Source organism: Leptidea sinapis, chromosome 39 (genome assembly GCF_905404315.1).
Source record: "Leptidea sinapis chromosome 39, ilLepSina1.1, whole genome shotgun sequence".
Classification (NCBI taxonomy): Eukaryota; Metazoa; Arthropoda; class Insecta; order Lepidoptera; family Pieridae; genus Leptidea; species Leptidea sinapis.
In genome coordinates, this window is record NC_066303.1 from 2842394 (window position 1) to 2865968 (window position 23575).

The 23575-nt window shown below is 32.4% G+C and overlaps 1 protein-coding gene across 1 annotated transcript in view; it reads left to right on the forward strand.

Moving 5' to 3' along the window:
• The first annotated feature begins 340 nt into the window (after nt 1-340).
• LOC126976203 (cofilin/actin-depolymerizing factor homolog) overlaps nt 341-23575 on the forward strand; it is a 30994-nt gene continuing 7759 nt past the window's right edge. The window contains exon 1 of the mRNA XM_050824457.1: nt 341-508. Coding sequence (XP_050680414.1) covers nt 506-508 — 3 coding nt within the window. The 5' untranslated portion in view covers nt 341-505. The remainder of the gene's footprint in view (nt 509-23575) is intronic.

Genomic DNA, 23575 nt, shown 5'->3' on the forward strand with positions numbered 1-23575 from the left:
CAAACGAAAAAATAATTCAGATGACAATATGTTGAAATGCTTCAAGTATTATCTTATCAACCGCAGCTCTTCTAGAAGTACCTTTGTACATGTAATAAATTTCGAAAAACCACAGTGACATTGCAAACTGGAAACGAGATTGTTGTATTTTATCAGTTGTCGCCTTGTGTGTCATTTTTAAAAAGATATATATGCTTTATATTATCAGTTTATGGCTGGCTGAAATTTAAACATATTTATTTTATAATTATTGATAAATAAAAAAAATATTTACGATTATACCGTATATTCCGTGTGTTATATTTTTTTTCGTTATCTATTTTAAGTGTAATTTGAAGTTGTGTTGACTCACTAATAATTTTGACACATGCGCTCATTGGACGTCGCGAAGTAATCAAGTAAAGTAGTACCAACATTTTAGTCCAGTATCGTTCCGGTTGCCGTAGTCGTGTAGTCGGTGAAATAAGTGGTGACTGGTGGATTTTTTACGTGTATTACTTCAAAAATGGTAAGTGATAAAAAATAATTATCAGTGTGTACAGTTTTGTGGTCGTTAATGAAATGGAAACAGTGTCAATCTCTAAAACGTCGCAATTTCATTGTATTTTGTCGTCGTGTCGCCGGTGCCGCCATCGGCCATATTTTGCACAATCCCGTTTACTTTGCACGCCTTTTCGTAGAAATAATTGTCACCGTTCAGTGATTCTATGCCACGTGCCGTGTTTTATGCCGAATTTATCTCATAGACGATAATTGCTCCCGTACTTCCAAGCGGTTAACCTAGATCGTAGTCCTAACAGAATGGTGTTAAATTTCATGAAACATAGCGACTGGAATTCCATAAATGACCACCGGTCTTTCGAAACGGTTTTTGATGATTATTCGCGTTGTGGAACCCCGCGGGGGCATCGAACTTTAGACTGCAATGTCGCGCAGTCGCTTTTCTGTTTGACCATATATGGTATTCTGTTAGCAGTCTCAATTAGGTTGATTTTGGAGTGATTCGTCGTATGGGGCGTCAACTAATGATGTAAGTCCCGGGGCTAACGATCTGACAATGTCAAGGACATGCATCTTATCATTCCAGCAATATATTAATATAATTTATGTGACGATATTTTATTGATTACTGTATGACTCACAAAGATGAATCATTGTAGACCATTTTTGCTGTAGCTTAGTGGAACTGAGGTCATTAGCAGGAAATATATTATGTGATTAATCTAGAATTATTACCAAGAAAATCATGACAAAGCCATCATATAAGAAAATTTAAAGATTTGAGTTCTGCAATCATCCCAATACAACTCTTTTATTTATTTGAATGTTGACACCCATTTTAAAAGATAAGCCTCAGGCTCAGGGCGGGAAGAACATCAAAGAAACTCATGAGGGATACTATTTTTTAAATAAAATTACACTGAAATTTATACACTAAAGTATTGGAATGGTTGCTCCATTTGTTCAGTGTGGTGTCATTTAAAAAGTAATTTATGCTGTAGTAACTGCAACCTTAAGTAACACAGACATTTATAACAGTTAATTTCACATCACATTGTGTTTCTTAAATTTCCAAGATCCTGTTGTTAAAGCACATACCTACATCACCATCTAAAGATTAGTTTAAACATTAACATTAAAAATAATTACATGAGTATCTAGATATTTCTGTTTTATTAGAATATAATATGTAATGTATGGTGTGGTGTGGCTTAAAGGTTAAGAGTGGTTGCCTCTTATCTGAAAGGTGCTGATCCCCAATAATCACATCCTAATGTGTTTCCATATAACATATATCACTCCAAGAAATCTGTGAACATCCCAGGAATGTTCTGAGCTTCTGGAAAGAGCTAGCAGAGCTGGCTCAATTAAATTGCCAATACTGCATACTAAATGGACCCAACCACATCATTTAAGTAAATTAATTAAACCATAACCATGGTTGTTCACTCGTCATAGTGCACAGTTGACACAGAGCTGTGGAAAATAGCCCATGAATGCCTTAACTTTTAACCTATGTAACAGAGTATAGGGCTCAATGAGTCTTCAATACATAGTCATGTCTTGATAAGTACAAAACACTATATGACAACTCTAAAAAGAGCCTATATGTCTGGGAGAAAACCCGTTCTCTCAAGGATGTTATCATCTTCATTGAAGAAGTAAGTCTGAGGAGATGCTGTAGCATGGAGAAAAGATATAATAGATCAAAATAGAGACAAAAACAATAAAAATATTCATACACTAGTTTCTACCTCTCATTTCAGTTACATTATGATGTGTTAGTTCTCTTGAAGGCTTTGAGACAGAATCCAGATAATGTTACACCCTGTTATAATGTTATCCAGATAATGTTATATATTTTGTCATATACAGATAGCGTGGCTGAAAAGTGTTCCCAAACTAAATAAAAATGCAGTTAAATTTTAGATGAAAAATGTGCTGTTGAATAGCATTGAATAACAATAAAAAAAAATGCTGGGAGAGTTTCTTGCGCCGCTTCTTCTCTCTCAGAGCGCCATTTGTTTCCGAAGCGGTAGTAGTATCTAGTAGTATAAGAAATGACATCAAAAAGAATTCTGAAGGACTAAATTTTGAGAAAATAAATGCCTTTTAACTCTCACTGAATGTTGTTCAATGTTATTCAACAATGCTATATACTAATTTAGTATAATATAGATTTGGTAAATCTTTCCTTTTATCTAATATTAATAATTCTAATGATGTTTAGTTGTAAGTCCTAATAGTTTAGTTTAAAGTAAGTAGTAGTTCAGTATGTACACATAATTAAATGTTTTTTAAGCGCATTAAATTGCCAAAAAACTTTTAAAGTTTGGCAAGATATATCAATAAGTTAAGTGTACTGATTTAATTTAAAAAAATAAATAAAAAATCTATTTTTTTCTTTGGTTTGTTACCTTAACTATTTTATGTTATCTTCATCACAGTCTTTTGACAGTTAAAATTTTCTAAATGATGACACACCACTACTGCACAAGTGTTATAGTCTACCATCTACATACATATAATTTGGACTCGTGTAGAACTAGCTGGTTTATAAAATACTCTTTGTACGGTTACAAGTATTTAAATAATAATTAACCATTAAAACACAGTTTTAACCATAAAGCTTATGACAATTTATAGTTTTACTTGTAATGAAGAACCTAGACTATAGTTTCTCAACCTTATTTTGCTCACCACCCACTTTGAGAATATGTTTTTTTCTAGAGTACTTTCGTGTATTTTTTTGCCTTTTTAGACTATATTTTTTAATCTACCCACGTCTCATCTGCGCCCCTAATTTTCCGTGGGTCTTCTACTGCCCCCCCGAAAGTCTCAAATGCCCACAAGGGGTGTTATCGCCCACGTTGAGAACCTATGACCTAGACAATGAATGAAATATGTTGTTTATTTAAAGCAATTGTTTACATTATTATACTAAGAAATAAAGAAAATCTATTAGTTACTGCCAGCCATACAATTCACATAATTCCAATGAGAAACTTTACTTATTGCTAACTCTTGCGTAAAGGTTAACAGCATCAAGTCAAGCCAAATAGATTGGTTCAAAGGTTTTAAAATACCATATGAATACTAGCTGACCCAGCAAACGATTTGCCGATATTAAAATCGCGATACAAAAGTAACTGTTGATTGTAGATGGGTGAAAATTTGAAGTTGTATGTATTTTTAATGCTGACAAACAAATCAAAATTAAAAAAAAAATCGTGTGGACCACCCTTAACATTTAGGGGGATGTAAAATAGATGTTGTCCGATTCTCAGACCTACCCAATATGCACTCAAAATTTCATGAGAATCGGTCAAGCCGCTTCGGAGGAGTTCAAAGTTTAACACCATGACATGAGAATTTTATATATTAGATATTTGTGATGATAGAAAGTTCTTGTAACTCAGAACCAAATCACATTGCATAATGTTGTATATTTTGAAGCTTTTTAAGCAATTGAATTTAGAGAATATTTTCACAATTAGCTATAATGTGCCAAGAAATAGCACCGCTGTATAAAGAGCCGCAGTAAACCATGGCTGGAGTGAGCTAGTTATTGATGAATTATACCTTTTAGCACTTCTTCTCAATATAAATAGACTATGAAATATTCTTCTGAATAACACAATGGCGATGCATGGTTGATGCCCGCTGCCCCCAGGGATACAGGAACTATGGATGAATAAATGAATGACTACTTCTTGAAAGTTTTTTGCTAGTATAAGTTTGCTATACATTCTTACTCTTATTATATTAACTTGTTAATTTCTGTAAGTAATCATACATTTGCTTACTTTTTCATTGTTAATTATATGATTTTAAAATAGGGGTTTCATAAATAAGTTTTGATAATGGTAACACAGTGGAATGCTTAAGGTATGCCTAGTGGCACGAGCATTATATTGTATGATAATGATAATATATTTATCATAGAGCTAATCCAAATTAGCATTCTCCAAAGATAAGATAGTTTCTGTTAAAAGTATAGAAAAAAATGAAAACATGCTTATTTTAATAATATTCACAAGAACAACTAGGATATGCCCTTAGGCTGTGATCTGTAGAGCTTACTAAGACTTTCCTCAGACTTTACTTATGTTAAACTCAGCTAAGTGTAAGCTTAGAATAATCTTTGGTTTAGTTTTTAGTCATTTGATCATCTGAAACAGAACAGCTATAATTATGCTGATCTTAAGTTAAGACAGCCAATGCAAAAATCAAGTTTGCATTTTATCACACTCAGCTAAGTTTTATGTAAGTAAAGTCTGAGCAAAGTCTAAATATGCTCTATAGATCTCCGATCTCTCTCGATCAAAATGTATGTATTGATGTAATGTTATTGATTATAACAGGTGCTCTCCAGTAGAGATGTATGGTTATGGGTTGTAAAACGGCTTTTTATAGTTAGGAGCAGTGCTGTTTTACTGTGATAATGTGATCTATTTTAATAGCCACTGTCACTGCTAAGATTGATTCTTTTCATGAATAGTGGTGATGTATCTCCGGTGGTTGAATAGTTGCACTTCCCAAAGCGATGCTACTTTTACGCATTAAAGCAGAGAGGATGTGTAGGATTTCATCTGCACTATTACAGAATCTATACGCTCTGCAATCTCTGAGGCCTAAGATTAAGATGTGTTTGTTTATTATGCTGTGCCCCATTAGTGTCCTGATTAGAATCCGTAATTTTCCCTGCTTAGCCAAAGCGCCTCATGTGCAACCTGCTTTTGTTGAAGGCTTAGATTAGAGTTTTGGAATGGATTAGACCCATGTTGCTCCAGAGTTTATTAAACTCTCATGAACATGATGTATAAAGGATTGATTTAATAAGGCTCGTTGGGACACCATAGAAGGATTCATCGCCAAATTGAGTGCTTTTATCACGAATTATTGCAAGTTCGTTAGCGCATTCATTGCCTTCAATCCCTGCATGTCCTGGATCCCATCGAAGTATATAAATGGAGCCTTACGAACAGATGATGCCGTGTTATATGAGATTCACTTGCTCGTTCCATAATTTACTGCTTTAAAAACCCTGAACCCAATGCAGATCATTATCGATCATCTAGTGTATGTTCAGTGACCTCGAAACAGATATTGTGTATTCAAAGTCAACGGGCCGTCTGTTCACGCGCATAGGATTTCAATAACGCGCCCATATAGGTGACTCACGAAGCTGAACGTTTTATTTTTTATAAGCGAACAAGACGGAAACTGCGTTTATTGTATATAAGTTGCCGAGCGTTTAACCAACAAAAAGTACCTCTAATTTTACGTTACTGAACCCATTTGTAACAAACCCTGATATATTCTCTCTAAGTGCCTCTCTTTGTATCGGAGAGCAACGCAAGTGCAGATCTGGCCACATGTCAAGGCTTTCATTTCTGGTATTGGTGAACCCCAGTATCAGCTCGAACCATTTAATCGAGAGTAGTAACACAATACAAGTAACAGTACAGTAGCGTAAATCAGCGGTTTTGAAATTAATACCTATGTCTGGCCGGAGCGCTAGGGTTGGTAGTGGTACATACAAAAAGATTGACGAATCGTAAAGTCGCGGCGCGGTGGTGGCTAATTTATCTCGGACAGCTACGAGTCTCGACATCGTACGACGTGGCACTCAATAGTTTTGTTTTCCCAAGATTGCTTAGCGGCCGTGTACATCGTGTGTATGTGTGCGTGCGTCAATTCGGGCGCTCTCGTATGAAGTTAAAGTACTGTCTGATTATTGTATTGCGGTAGTACTTTGTGAATAGCTCGATCGCTTGACGTTGCATAGACTAGTTTATTAATAACTAGCTGACCCAGTATACGTTGTTTTACCATATAAAGTAATAAGAAAAAAATCAATAATTAAAATTTTTGATATATAAAAAATAAATGACGACCGATTCTCAGACGTTCCAAATATTAAATCGTACATAAAATCTACCAACTATAAGTAGCTAAATTAAATTTGTTTCTTACCTCCGGAGAAAGTTAGAAAGATATAAAGATTCTAAATAGTTATTCATTTTAAACTATTCTTTCAATTTGATTTCTGAACGACGGGGGACACATCAAAAGAAAAACACTATTGTTGTTTTTAATTCCGAGCATTTTCATATTTATTCACCTTTTAGACCTTCTATGGACTTTCACAAATAATTCAAGACCAAAATTAGCCAAATCGATCCAGCCGTTGTCGAGTTTTAGCGAGACTAACGAACACTAATTCATTTTTATATATATAGATCACGTCATTAGACCATTAGTGGAAAACCTTCTGCCGTCAAGCAAGTGCAAGCTCTATTAGTATTGAAATTAATTTAAACGAGACTTAACAACTAACATCTTGTGTCAAAGTGAAGAGCATATTTGCAGTGCTGGTCAGATTTTGGCTTTTTCAAGAAGTAGAGCGGTATTGTTACTGCAATCACTTATCACCGGATGAACGTCGTCGTGTCATCACTTTATCTCAATTAAAAAAATATATTACCGCGTGTTTCGAGGTGCTTTTTGACAGATCAAAAGCAATTCGGTGAGATTCAATAAAAAATCAGCCATAAGATACCTAAAATGTGGCGTTTCTCTGCAGTCCAATATTCAAGGATGTCTCGTCACCGGTCAATCAGACTTGAATGATATACCCGGGACTATATATTTACATTAAGAAAAACACGCACACTCAAAAGATCCGCAACCGAAGACGGCTTAGTATTATATCAAGTGAGCCAGGCCGGTCGGTTATCTTTACGATCACGTGATCCTCATTTCCTATCCAAATTTTTTTGGTACTAGAAATTAAAAGTAATAACTTTTCAAATAATGGCCTTATTTGAAAAGTTATTATTTTACTTTCCTAAAAATTATAGAAAATACTTATTAGTGAAAGTATGTGTATCAGTCCTACCCGTGGCGGAGAGTGAGAGGTGCGAGGCGTGAAACGAACGATTTAATAATAAGAATGGCGGCGACGTGGAGCGGGTCGTTCCCTTCCCTAAAATATGGTCGAGGGAGATTTATTATATATTTTACAAGCTGACCCGACAGACGTTGTTCTGTATATAATAAATGAAATAATGTTTTAATATAATTTTGTCAATAATATATCTAAATATATATATATATATATCATAACATCAAAAATTACTTCGTAAAATATGCACACTGCTGTCGTAATGAAATTGTTTCACAGCAGAACGGTCAAACCGTGCGTCAATAAATTCTCTCATAGAAATTATTTATGGACACATCAAAGGAAAAGCAAATTTGTTGTTTTTATTTAATTTAGCAGTATTTTCCTATTTATTCACCTTTTAAACCTTCTCTGGACTTCCACATATAATTCAAGACCAAAATTAGCCAAATCGGTCCAGCCGTTCTCGAGTTTTAGCGAGACTAACGAACAGCAATTCATTTTGATATATATATAGATTTCATGAAATGCTAACATAATGCCTCTATTTATTTACGGTATGTGTGGATTGATGCATCTACATACTCTTGTGTTTATAAGTATTAATTTAATTTTTTTTTCTTTTTTTGACTTACTCGTGTAACCCTTTCAGTTTTTGACATTTGAGCATTTTTGTTGCGTCACTTTGCATATATTGTATTTGAAATGATTCGTAAAACAATTAAAATGTAAATCTTGACTTAAAAGAGTGGCAATGAGTTTCTTGCTACTTCTCATTAGCTCAACCCTGTACGATGTAGCGGTAAATTCAATAAGAAACAATTTTTTTTTTTGTTATTCATAAGTGTCATTTCCGTGACCTACATGAATAAAGTGATTTTGAAGATTGAGCGAAAGAGAAATATGCTTATTTATTTTGAAGAGCACCTTATATTTGGGCATTCTTATTTTCATAGAAAATGTTTTAATAATAATATTTAATAAGTTATACTAATATTTTTATTTATTTTTTGATAATTTCAAAATAACATTGTGCAATATCTATTTGTTTTGAAAATCTCAATATGTTATTCGTTCGTGCATCTGAAAACAATGTGCTTTAATCAGTTGTCTTTAAGTATATAAATAGCACAGCGGCCAATGTCTTCACAATCTATTTCGGATCGACGCAGTGGCATTTCACATGTATTCATACTCTTGAGTTTTATTCCAATCGTGTCTTGTGAACGTAGACTATGTTCGAAATAGACTTTGATGACCGACTGTCGTAAAGAAATTTTTGTTCATGGTTTAGGGTTCAGTGGGCAAATGGCAAAAAACGGAATCCTTATGGATTCGTCATGTCTGTCTGTCTTTTATTTTATGAAAATAAGGGACGAGATGAGCAGGACGTTCAGCTGATGGTAATTGATACGCCCTGCCAATTACAATGCAGTGTCGCTCAGGATTCTTGAAAAACCCCAAAATTCTGAGCGGCACTACAACTGCGCTCGTCACCTTGAGAGACATGCGATGTTAAGTCTCATTTGCCCAGTAATTTCACTAACTACGGCGCCCTTCAAACCGAAACACAGTAATGCTTACACAATACTGCTTCACGGCAGAAATAGGCGCAGTTGTGGTACCCATAATCTAGCCGGCATCCTATGCAAAGGAGCCTCTCACTGGTGATCTGTCTAGTAGCTGTCTGTCTGTCCGTATGTCACAGCCACTTTATTCCGAAACTATAAGAACTATACTGTTGAAACTTGATAACATTACCATGCAAACTTCCACGGAGAATTGGTTTGAACTAGAATTTTTATTAATACTTCATAAGTCGAAAACCGCAATTTACCTTTGGAACCTTGAACGCTGAATACAGGACGTTCCTACCACCTTGTCCAACTACGCGAGGAGGCACACAAATTGATAAAAATTTGCCGGAAATATTTCTTTTCAAACTGGAATATATATTAGCTTGTTTAGCTATCACAAGCCTATATGGGCTCGCATACAGATCGATATAAAACCCATCATTTAGGTACGTAATTACAATGTTTACTTATCTAACTAATCAATAACTTAATTTTAAAAAATACACTATTATTAAAACATCGATCATAGTTACAACGATCTACAACTACTTTTGGTACTTGCTGCTACGGAACTTTTTTTTATGTACTCATAAGGGAAGCTCTCACCAAGTTCACCAGTAAAATGCGTAGGTACGTTACGAAAAATCGTTATGTCTATTCTCACCTTGTACCGGGCGATCATAAGTGAAGTAGGCATTGTATAATACATTTGTGGATTATTATATATATATATACATATAAGGAGGCAGCAAGAAATTAAGAAGTTACAATATTTGATATCTGAAACTGATAATGAAAGAGTTTTTCTATTTCTACTGATGACATAGAACTGATGTTATAAAATTGTATGTGTGTGATTAAATTTATATTATGTTGCTTTTTAAGGCGAAGAGTAAGCAGAAAACACGCAAACATGGGGTTTTAGACAAGTTTTCTGGTGAAAATATAACATTTCGAGCTATGAATATTACTTAATCCTGAGTAGTAGGGATTCGCCGGTTCTGGCTCATAGTAGTGGGGATTCGCCGGTTCTGCCTCCCCGGTTCTGGCTCACTTGTTCGAGATGCCTACTTAAAAAAAAAAAAAAAAGTTTGGTGTCAAACTGGGGGTATTGATGTATTTCCGAGCGATTGCGCTGATCCGTTTTTCGATATCTATTATAGTTTCAAAGTTAGCTTTTAAAGTTAAACAGATCAATTCTCATTACTAATCAGTGGTAATTAACCTAATGATTGGTGAGCGACTCAATGTCGATTCTTTGAAAGTGATAGATGTAATTAGTAAATTACCTCTCACATTCGTTACTACGATTAAAACGACAGTTTTGTGTTGTGTTTATTATTAAGTTAACAGATGATATAAATAAAGTATATAATAAAACATCGTTGCAGATTGTATCATTTTAAAAATATTTGATGAAATCATTCAAACTCTTCTTATTAAACTTAAAGTATAGATACATTAAACAGTACTCTCAACACATGCTGCGGTAAATAAATTCTTTACTCTTGTAGTTTTGTAGATATACTTTCTGCAATTGCTTTGTAAAAACCTCAGCTGGAATCCCTGAGTTGGACGATCATATGAATTGAAGTATTGTCCAATACCCTGCTCACCAATGTGTATTGCAACCCAGTGAGAGCCTGGCTTATTTTCACTATCTACATTGCTGACAATATAACAGGGCGTTACAACGTATATCGACAATCGGTTTGCTGCGTAAAAATTATTTTGAATACTGAGATCAATTTTATTCAAATAATTCTGTATCTCGATTGTATTCGTATTACCTTAGAATAATGTATTTAAAAGTTATTGGATTACAACTTACAATAAAACAAAACATCATTTTAAGTACATATTTAATTTCAAAATTATAAGGCAATATAGTAGTAAATTTAACTAAAACGAATACACACCCTTACAAACAATCAATTCAAACAAAAAATCAATCAAACGATCAAACATAAACATAACTGCGGTAATCTACTGAAATATTATGATTTTTATCAATTTTATTGTACAAGAGCTTACTCAAAACGAACTTTGATTTATGAAATATGTAACTTGAGTTAAGTGATAAAGCTCTTTGTTATTTTCTTAATGTAACAAATTTTGAGATAAATAAAATACACTTTAGTTTCTGTGATTACTTCCTTTCACGAATATATCAACAATTCGACCATCAGATTTCCTCATCGGGTCATTAATTATTTTTAGTATTAGTTTAAGATTTTTCTTCCGCCAAACATATTATAGAGATCAGGTAGTTATATCTTGAAACTAATTGACATGGTTGAGATTGTATAAAGGTTTCATTTCATCAAAGCATCAGGTGATTTAGATACAATTTGTGTCACTGACACTATTCAAAAATATTATAAAATTATTTACGAAAACTGATTTTCCACACCCACACACAATGCACTCTCTACTACAAAAAGGGTTCATATAATATAATGAGACTATTTATTGTTAAACTACCATTTATTGATTATATTTAAATAGAACAATCTATAAGTAAAACAATATACAGTATCTACATCATAACTTACTCCACAAGTTATATATCTAAATAAAAGATGTATCTACTCTCATTCTTTTCAAAAAAATAATTCAAACTTAAAACTTATATACCATTTATTTTATTTTATTTTATGATGACTCCAAGCTAAGGTATCAATATAATTCGCTTAAATATACCGTTTGGTATGACAAACTAGATTTATTTATTCGTTAAGTGAAAATATTATGCTTTATTGACTTAAGTCTATGCATTGAACAATATTCATTCTTATTTTTAAATAGGCATTATTCATTTTGATATACTTACTTAGTAACACTTATAAAATTTGGAGTTGCACTTTCCCGCAACATCTTACACATATCTATCTAAGTCCTAGGAATTCATTAAATATGTTAACTTTGTTCCATCTTTAAAATAGCGTAACTATTATTATTTTATATATTGAGTTTTAGATAACAAAATATTTTTTCTGCATTGTCAGATGTTTCGAAACGCAAGTAAATCAGGTTTTATATCTCTTTTAAAATTTATACATTAAAATATAAGTATCAGTGTACAATAATTTTAATATATTTCGAAATTTATTTAACATATAGTTATAGTATAAGTCATCGTATTAGAGTTTTAGAAATATCCAATATACCTGCAATATACCAAATAAATATGTTTATTGAGGAACAATTTAGTCTTTTGTAATTGAACTGCAACCAATTTTCATTTTAAAATAGATAAATTTTGGAATTCTATCTTGGCAATTAAATAATACAGTGCAATTATACATTTACTCTTTTTTTCAATATTTTCCATTGTTATTTAAATATTTGAGGTATTCATTAATTTATAAGAATCTCTTCGAAATCAGATGTAGGTAGCTTGCATGTTTGTATTTAAATCTATGTAATTTTGTAACCATGCGCTTTGTTTGAATTTTAAAATTCTATGATTTTTTTTATAATGAGACGATTTATTGTTAAACTACCATTTATTGATTATATTTAAATATAAAAATTTATAAATAAAACAATATACATTACCTACATCATAACTTACTCCACAAGATATATATCTAATCTATTCTTTTCAAAAAAATAATTAAACTTTAAAACTTATATAATATTTATTTTATTTTATGATGACTCCAAGCTAAGGTATTAATATAATTTGCTTAGATATACCGTTTGGTATGACAAACTAGATTTATTTATTCGTTGAGTGAAAATATTATGCTTTATTGACGTAAATCTATGCATTGAACAATATTCATTCTTATTTTCAACATCTAATACGTATGTATTTAGATCTAAGTCCTAGGAATTCATTCAATATGTTAACTTTGTTTTCATCTTTCTAATTATCGTACCGTACTTCTTTCTATTGACTTTTGGGTAGCAAAAAAATTTTTCTGCAGTCAGAGGTTTTGAAACGCAAATGTAAATCAGGATTTATATCTGTATAAAATTTTTATATATTAAACTATCAGTATCAGTGTACAATAATTTTAATTTATTTCGAAACTAATTTAACTAGTGAAAGTCATCGCATTAGAGTTTTAGAAATTTTCAATATATAAAATCCCAACTAAATAGGTTTATTGAAGAACAATTTAGTTTTTCGTAATTGAACTGCAACCAAATTTTCATTTTAAAATAGATAAACTATGGAATTCTATCTTGGCAATTAAATCTTGTACAATTTTACATTTAATCTTTTTTCAATATTTTCCATTGTTCTTTATACATTGAGTTATTCATTAATTTATAAAAATCTTCGAAATCAGATGTAGGTAGCTTGTTTATGCATGTTTGTATTTAAATCTATGTAATATTTTAACCATGAGCTTTGTTTGAATTTTAAAATTCTATGAATATTTTGTTTTTTCTGTGGGTGTGTGTGTGTGAGACATTGCTTTAAATTTCTAAAGTAAATGACATATGTATTTTTATGACGAAGGTTTGGAACAAATTTTATGCTTTTTGTATCATCAATACTTACATTTTATATTCTCGGGGCATAAGGATAGGTCAGAATGTAAATCATGCTGTTCAATTGAATATTCTTGGTCTACTTCCAAAATAAAACCAAATTCAAAATCATCCGGAACATCAAAATTTGTAGGGACATCTACCCATTCAAAACCTTCTGTAGGAAGGAATGGAGATATAGCCCATCCGTAAAGGTTATTAGCATCAAAATAAGTTATAACTTATAATAAGATAAACGACTTTCGTTTTTCTTTGTCCTGTTCTCGCATAGTCAAAGTCAAAGTTCTTAATTTGCCAGAAATATTCACAAGTAAAGTCGTTACAAATTTAAGAGTAGGCACATGTTTCGTCTAGAGAGACACAAAAATATTTCCAACATTTACGTTTTCATTCAAAATATTTCGCAAACTTAGTTATTGAGTACTTATTGTAAGATGAAACTCACTAATTAAAAAATCAAAAGTAATTTTTAAAAAGAGAATAAATTAATCCTCACCCTACGTTATAGTGCAACTACATCTTTGTAATTAAGATTCATTAGAAATATTTTTTTTCTTGAACAAAATCAGTGTGCAGACTTAACATGACATTAACGTATAAAATTGTAATCGAACTGATTTCTCAAATATATATCATATCATTTTTGATAGAGTTCAAAAACATTTCTGGTGATTCGAATGTTTGTAATTAGTAAGATTTACTTACTCTTAATTTAATATGAAGTTATTCTATTATAAAAAGCTGATCATTAACTGTGACGTTTTAAAAGTAATATATAATTACATTACGTTATTTTCATATAGGTTACTTGTAAGATGATTTGAATAATATCTTTTCCGTTGTTCATGCATTAAATTCTATTGAAAAAGTAATATTAATATATATATATATAATAGTAAAAGTAAATTGATATTATTCCACAAACGTAAGAAAAATACAAGGCATTCACAAAAACTATAAAAATAAATAATCGTAAAATTCAACTGACATGTTGATTCATTTAATTTTTTTCCATTCAGTTTAGACAAACTTGTCAAATATTTGAAGGAAGAACAATTTCAAAATTTAAGACTAAATTTTCCAAATAATAATAATTTTTTTCGTCTTAGAAAAAAATAATTGATCCATTTGAATTTATAACACCACACGATTGCTTAAAACTCTCAGAACTCCATGATCGTGATATATTTTACAATACATTTACCGACACACATATTTCCGATGAAGATTATAAGTTAGATAATTCAGATTTATATCTTAAAATCAATGTTTCACTTTAAACAAAATATGTATTTGAAAATTTCCCAGCTCTATGTTTACAGACATAATATGGTCTAGATCCAGCACATTATTATACAGCGCTTGGGTTAAGTTGGGGTATAGCACCCCAACTTAACCCAAGTTAAAATACACAAAAATTAAATTAGAATTACTTTAGGGCTTTGAACAAATAGCTTTTATTGGATCGGGTATTTGAGACTGTATATCTCAATGTAGGAATCGTTATGAAAAAGCGAATTTAAACAATTAAGTATAGGTTACAATATTATAAAAAGAAACCACTGAAATATTTGCATGTCTCTCAAGACGAAACATGTGCCTACTCTTAAATTTGTAACGACTTTACTTGTGAATATTTCTGGCAAATTAAGAACTTTGACTTTGACTATGCGAGAACAGGACAAAGAAAAACGAAAGTCGTTTATAACTTATTTTGATGCTAATAACCTTTACGGATGGGCTATATCTCCATTCCTTCCTACAGAAGGTTTTGAATGGGTAGATGTCCCTACAAATTTTGATGTTCCGGATGATTTTGAATTTGGTTTTATTTTGGAAGTAGACCAAGAATATTCAATTGAACAGCATGATTTACATTCTGACCTATCCTTATGCCCCGAGAATATAAAATGTAAGTATTGATGATACAAAAAGCATAAAATTTGTTCCAAACCTTCGTCATAAAAATACATATGTCATTTACTTTAGAAATTTAAAGCAATGTCTCACACACACACACCCACAGAAAAAACAAAATATTCATAGAATTTTAAAATTCAAACAAAGCTCATGGTTAAAATATTACATAGATTTAAATACAAACATGCATAAACAAGCTACCTACATCTGATTTCGAAGATTTTTATAAATTAATGAATAACTCAATGTATAAAGAACAATGGAAAATATTGAAAAAAGATTAAATGTAAAATTGTACAAGATTTAATTGCCAAGATAGAATTCCATAGTTTATCTATTTTAAAATGAAAATTTGGTTGCAGTTCAATTACGAAAAACTAAATTGTTCTTCAATAAACCTATTTAGTTGGGATTTTATATATTGAAAATTTCTAAAACTCTAATGCGATGACTTTCACTAGTTAAATTAGTTTCGAAATAAATTAAAATTATTGTACACTGATACTGATAGTTTAATATATAAAAATTTTATACAGATATAAATCCTGATTTACATTTGCGTTTCAAAACCTCTGACTGCAGAAAAATTTTTTTGCTACCCAAAAGTCAATAGAAAGAAGTACGGTACGATAATTAGAAAGATGAAAACAAAGTTAACATATTGAATGAATTCCTAGGACTTAGATCTAAATACATACGTATTAGATGTTGAAAATAAGAATGAATATTGTTCAATGCATAGATTTACGTCAATAAAGCATAATATTTTCACTCAACGAATAAATAAATCTAGTTTGTCATACCAAACGGTATATCTAAGCAAATTATATTAATACCTTAGCTTGGAGTCATCATAAAATAAAATAAATATTATATAAGTTTTAAAGTTTAATTATTTTTTTGAAAAGAATAGATTAGATATATATCTTGTGGAGTAAGTTATGATGTAGGTAATGTATATTGTTTTATTTATAAATTTTTATATTTAAATATAATCAATAAATGGTAGTTTAACAATAAATCGTCTCATTATAAAAAAAATCATAGAATTTTAAAATTCAAACAAAGCGCATGGTTACAAAATTACATAGATTTAAATACAAACATGCAAGCTACCTACATCTGATTTCGAAAAGATTCTTATAAATTAATGAATACCTCAAATATTTAAATAACAATGGAAAATATTGAAAAAAAGAGTAAATGTATAATTGCACTGTATTATTTAATTGCCAAGATAGAATTCCAAAATTTATCTATTTTAAAATGAAAATTGGTTGCAGTTCAATTACAAAAGACTAAATTGTTCCTCAATAAACATATTTATTTGGTATATTGCAGGTATATTGGATATTTCTAAAACTCTAATACGATGACTTATACTATAACTATATGTTAAATAAATTTCGAAATATATTAAAATTATTGTACACTGATACTTATATTTTAATGTATAAATTTTAAAAGAGATATAAAACCTGATTTACTTGCGTTTCGAAACATCTGACAATGCAGAAAAAATATTTTGTTATCTAAAACTCAATATATAAAATAATAATAGTTACGCTATTTTAAAGATGGAACAAAGTTAACATATTTAATGAATTCCTAGGACTTAGATAGATATGTGTAAGATGTTGCGGGAAAGTGCAACTCCAAATTTTATAAGTGTTACTAAGTAAGTATATCAAAATGAATAATGCCTATTTAAAAATAAGAATGAATATTGTTCAATGCATAGACTTAAGTCAATAAAGCATAATATTTTCACTTAACGAATAAATAAATCTAGTTTGTCATACCAAACGGTATATTTAAGCGAATTATATTGATACCTTAGCTTGGAGTCATCATAAAATAAAATAAAATAAATGGTATATAAGTTTTAAGTTTGAATTATTTTTTTGAAAAGAATGAGAGTAGATACATCTTTTATTTAGATATATAACTTGTGGAGTAAGTTATGATGTAGATACTGTATATTGTTTTACTTATAGATTGTTCTATTTAAATATAATCAATAAATGGTAGTTTAACAATAAATAGTCTCATTATATTATATGAACCCTTTTTGTAGTAGAGAGTGCATTGTGTGTGGGTGTGGAAAATCAGTTTTCGTAAATAATTTTATAATATTTTTGAATAGTGTCAGTGACACAAATTGTATCTAAATCACCTGATGCTTTGATGAAATGAAACCTTTATACAATCTCAACCATGTCAATTAGTTTCAAGATATAACTACCTGATCTCTATAATATGTTTGGCGGAAGAAAAATCTTAAACTAATACTAAAAATAATTAATGACCCGATGAGGAAATCTGATGGTCGAATTGTTGATATATTCGTGAAAGGAAGTAATCACAGAAACTAAAGTGTATTTTATTTATCTCAAAATTTGTTACATTAAGAAAATAACAAAGAGCTTTATCACTTAACTCAAGTTACATATTTCATAAATCAAAGTTCGTTTTGAGTAAGCTCTTGTACAATAAAATTGATAAAAATCATAATATTTCAGTAGATTACCGCAGTTATGTTTATGTTTGATCGTTTGATTGATTTTTTGTTTGAATTGATTGTTTGTAAGGGTGTGTATTCGTTTTAGTTAAATTTACTACTATATTGCCTTATAATTTTGAAATTAAATATGTACTTAAAATGATGTTTTGTTTTATTGTAAGTTGTAATCCAATAACTTTTAAATACATTATTCTAAGGTAATACGAATACAATCGAGATACAGAATTATTTGAATAAAATTGATCTCAGTATTCAAAATAATTTTTACGCAGCAAACCGATTGTCGATATACGTTGTAACGCCCTGTTATATTGTCAGCAATGTAGATAGTGAAAATAAGCCAGGCTCTCACTGGGTTGCAATACACATTGGTGAGCAGGGTATTGGACAATACTTCAATTCATATGATCGTCCAACTCAGGGATTCCAGCTGAGGTTTTTACAAAGCAATTGCAGAAAGTATATCTACAAAACTACAAGAGTAAAGAATTTATTTACCGCAGCATGTGTTGAGAGTACTGTTTAATGTATCTATACTTTAAGTTTAATAAGAAGAGTTTGAATGATTTCATCAAATATTTTTAAAATGATACAATCTGCAACGATGTTTTATTATATACTTTATTTATATCATCTGTTAACTTAATAATAAACACAACACAAAACTGTCGTTTTAATCGTAGTAACGAATGTGAGAGGTAATTTACTAATTACATCTATCACTTTCAAAGAATCGACATTGAGTCGCTCACCAATCATTAGGTTAATTACCACTGATTAGTAATGAGAATTGATCTGTTTAACTTTAAAAGCTAACTTTGAAACTATAATAGATATCGAAAAACGGATCAGCGCAATCGCTCGGAAATACATCAATACCCCCAGTTTGACACCAAACTTTTTTTTTTTTTTTTAAGTAGGCATCTCGAACAAGTGAGCCAGAACCGGGGAGGCAGAACCGGCGAATCCCCACTACTATGAGCCAGAACCGGCGAATCCCTACTACTATCCTGTTACATATATCCTTAAGTCTTGTTTGTAGGTTGCTAATGCTTGCTGTTGGTTATAGTTAACACTCCCGAGCCTTTTTGAACTACCACTTTTCTTTGCAGTTAAACAAGTTTTTTGGCATGGCAGGACGCATTTTTTTAGTACTACTCTCAAAAGTTATTTTTATAGCATGTACTTTATGTGTAGGTACATTTATTCAGATTAGTAGTGAATAACGAGGATTGTAAACAAATAACTTGTTTTCCACGCAAGAATTTTGAAAATATTGGCTTTGTTACATAGATGGCAAGCCGGCAGCCGGGAACTCATATCGCTCAAGGTCGCTAGCATTTAGTGTCGCCTTAAATAGGTTTGCGTTTGGGTGTAATTAAGTCAGAATCTACTGCTTCGTTAGTATCACGTTATTTTTTTTAAGTAGGAGCAACATGCTTATGAGATACTAGCGGAGCCGACAGACGTTGTTCTGTTATAAAAAAAAACTCTTGCGGATGGAATTTCTTTAGATCCGTTCTTAGCTGATCTCTACTCGGCGAAAGGAATATTTCTACCGAATTTCAAGTCTCTACGCCCTATGGTTCCAGAGATATCGTGATGAGTGACTATATACGTGGTAAACTCTTATATATATATAATATACTAGCTGACCCAGCAAACGTTGTATTGCCGATATTAAAATCGCGATACAAAAGTAACTGTTGATCGTAGATCGTAGAATATTTGAAGTTGTATGCATTATTATTGCAGTACCCAGTATGCACTCAAACTTTCATGAGAATCGGTCCAAGGAGGTTTAAAGTGTTTCGTAGGAGTTTTAACTATAAACACCGCGACATGAGAATTTTATACGAAATATATATACGAAAGTTTTCAACCAATGTGTTGTGGTCTTCGTCGCTAACTATTGGCGTGATGAGAATGCTCATGGTTGCTCAGAGGGCAATGGAGAGGGGTATACTCGGAGTTTCCCTGCGAAATCGAATCAGAAATGAGAGGAGATCCGTAGGAGAGCCAAAGTTTTAACAGTCCAAATTATTGCGAAACAGAAGTGGCAGTCGGCAGAGCATAGTTAAACGGATAGATGGCCGTTGGGGTAGTAAAGTCCTCGAATGGATACGACGTACCGGAAATGCGTTTTCCGGTACCTCGTACGGTGGTAGGATGGCCCCCACAAGATGGAACGATGGTCTGATCAAGATCGCCGGATTACTTCGGATGACGGCACTGCAGGACCGATAGTCATGGAGATCTTTCGGTTGGCCTTTGTCCAGCAGTGGATGTCTTCCGGCTCATGATGATAAAGATGAATTAAATGATCCACTGATCCATAATGATGTTTTTACGCCATACAGGCATACAATCACGGTTGTCTTCCAGGGCGGAGGCAGCCATTACGGGCCTCCACTTCCCGCGAACCTAATATACTTGTCCCGCTTCTTCCATTACCATCAAACCTTCCATACACGCTCTCTTACTTTTGCTACTATTGACTTTGTCCCTTTTTAACATAGCCGCCAGTTGATGTACATTTCCGCCTAGGTCGACCCGACCTATCCTAATATTTCCACGCAGTATTGATAAGTTTATAAGGTTGGACATAATATAAAAATGCGAAATTCCACCCACATCAGGTTGACGTCTGGCATTCTACAACTGCGCGTTTTTTCGAGAAACTTCTCGAACTCGCGCCGCGTCTTTGTAGAATCGATTGCCGACTATAAGTTTTCTCAAACTAATACGAAATGGTGATGCGGACGTCCATGGCTGGATGCCTCACCCCATTACCTGAACATATTTCCCGTTTTTCGCCTGTTATAAAAAATATTATTTGGTGGCAAAATCTGTCACAACCATCGACAAAATTCTCCTTTTCTCCAAACCTATTCAAGATGCTATTAAGACAAAAATATTGAGCAGACAAGTCGTTACAAAACGTGGTCGGTACAGAAATAGCATCGTTACGTAAAGATGTGACGATATTGTTGGAATAACGTCTCTCTTGGAAATGTGTCGAATTGTATGAAAGAAATAAACTTGTTCGTGATTTTAACACTGATGGGTGGACAAAAGAAGTTTTGGATTAAACTTAACAATAACAACTTTGAATCGTTAGTCGCTAGCTCTTTCCCGACTTACGTTACTTATACGTTAGTCTTCAGTAGTAGCTTTAGCTCTCTCCCGAGTAACCAGTAAAAAAAGCGTACGTTACGAAAAATCTTTAGCCATACTAGCTCTCTCCTAGTTTCACCAGTAAGAAGCGTATAGGAAAAATTGTTGCCTCTCCTTCTGCATGAGGGAGAGAGAGACAGAGAAAGTAAAACGTCTACTCGCACTCTGCAACACTTGTACCAGGCGATCATAAGTGAAGTAGAGACTGTATAAACTATTTGTATATACATGGATAGGACAGGCTTCTTATACATGACGCCGAGCACGAGTGCAGCACCGGAATCGGCTGCATTCGCGTTAATACTGTGTTAATAATAGTTAAACAAAGGTCATAGCTTATATTCCAATATCCCACCGCTCGATTCTGCAGGTACTTTATTGTTAATTATTTATAGTTATCTGTTTTTTTAATTAAATACTAATTGAAGTTTTATATTTACTATTAAGTTACTTAGCATTCATTTAATATTAGTTTAATCAAAAAAAACACGTACCAGCAGAATCGAGCGGTGGGATCTTGCATTGGGAGTAAAGCATTACCAACGAAACTTACAAGTCGTCGACAGCATAATATAATATATGACGTTTACCAATGGGACTACTCGTATCACACGATGCAGGTTAGATCGTGTGTACCACAGAGTTGTGTGCAAGCACCATTTGTATTTCAGTTTTAAGGACAACGTAGCTAGTGTAATTACTGAGTTAAGGAGACTTGACATTCGGTTACTTCAGAATTATCATTGTATTGACAGTGTTGTCAGCGATATAGTCAAACATTTTGCATATTCTTGGTTTAGTCTCAGGTATGCATACCAAGTTTATTTGTAAAGCCGTAAGAGATATAGTTTTCAAGACTTTTTCCGCTTGAAACGAAATATAAAGTATTTTTATACAGCAGGACGTTTAGCTGATGGTAATTGATGCGCCCTGCCCATTACAAAGTGACGCTCAGGATTCTTGAAAAGCCCAAAAATTCTGAGCGGCACTACAATTGCGCTCGTCACCTTGAAACATAAGATGTAAAGTCTCATTTGCCCAGTAATTTCAGTAGCTATGGCGCCCTTCAGAATTAGAACGCAAGTAGAAGCAGTAGAGTTTACACATTACTGCTTCATGGCAGAAATAGGCGCCGATTTGGTACCCATAATCAAGCCGGCATCCTGTGCAAAGGAGCCTCCCGCTGGTACATGATGAATATAATATTTTCTACGTCAATAACCTTTAGTGCAGAGAAAGCGGTCTCCAATACTCGAGTGACATTTGACCAAACAATCTGAACTTTGTCATATCACGACACTCTAAATGATGCATTTAATGATTGCAATCACTCCGTGAAATACAAAGTACTGTGGCCGACTCACTAATGACTAAGGCTGACATTTATAGAACGTACTTTTTACTTACGTATAACTTGGCTGAGTGTGATAAAACGCGAGCTTGATTTTTGCATTGGGTCTCAAGTCTTTTAATTCAAATTCAAATTTTTTTATTCAAAATAGGATGTAAAATCACTTATTGAAAGTCAAAAAACTACCACCCATCCCAAAATGAATGCCTCAGGCCTGAGATGAATGGGCGCAACAAACTCAGCGGGCTTTTTTTTCATCGAAAATATGTTTTACAATTAAAGTAACATTAACAAAGTAACATTGTACAATTAAACTTATTATTTAATAGCCTGAGGGCGGTCGCTCCATTCCCAATGTGTGGTATCATTAAGAAAGTCATTTATGTTATAGTAACCTTTACCACACAAACGTTTTTTAACAATTCTTTTGAATAACGTAATACTTTTGTTTTGAACATTTTCTGGGATCTTGTTGTAAAAGCATATACATCGCCCCACAAAAGACTTTCTAACTCGACTTAGCCGAGTAGTAGGCATCATCAGTTTATGTCTGTTCCTGGTGTTAACATTAATCGTTTAAGGTGTCAAATGATTATACAATGGAAATGAAAGATTATGCTAAGCGTATACTCACCTAAGTTTTACGTAAGTAAAATCTGAGCAAAGTCTAAGTACTCTCTATAGACTCGGCGTAAGAACGCCCGTACACCAGGCCACACAAGCATTCTACCCGTATTATATTTATCTGTACATCAAATCTATCTACAGTTAGTTGAACCTGCACTAAAATACAGGTTTCTTTGCTCCTCATTTCTTTAAAAAACTAAAACATATATTACACCTCTTTTTATGGCTTAAAAGCCACAAAACCTTGCATACTTTTTACGTCTAGGTAGACTGACAGCTGTGAACACGTCGAAAAAAATTACGGTGAAGTGTTAGCCTCTATTTTCATTAAAGCACGCACACTAAATCAAAGTGACATACATATAGTGGCTTATCATACACATAAGTAACAAACCTGACCTGTTGTCATGCGTTGCCTTACAGCAACAGGCTCTGTCTAGACGTATAAATTATAATTTCAAAGCTCGATACTGAATATG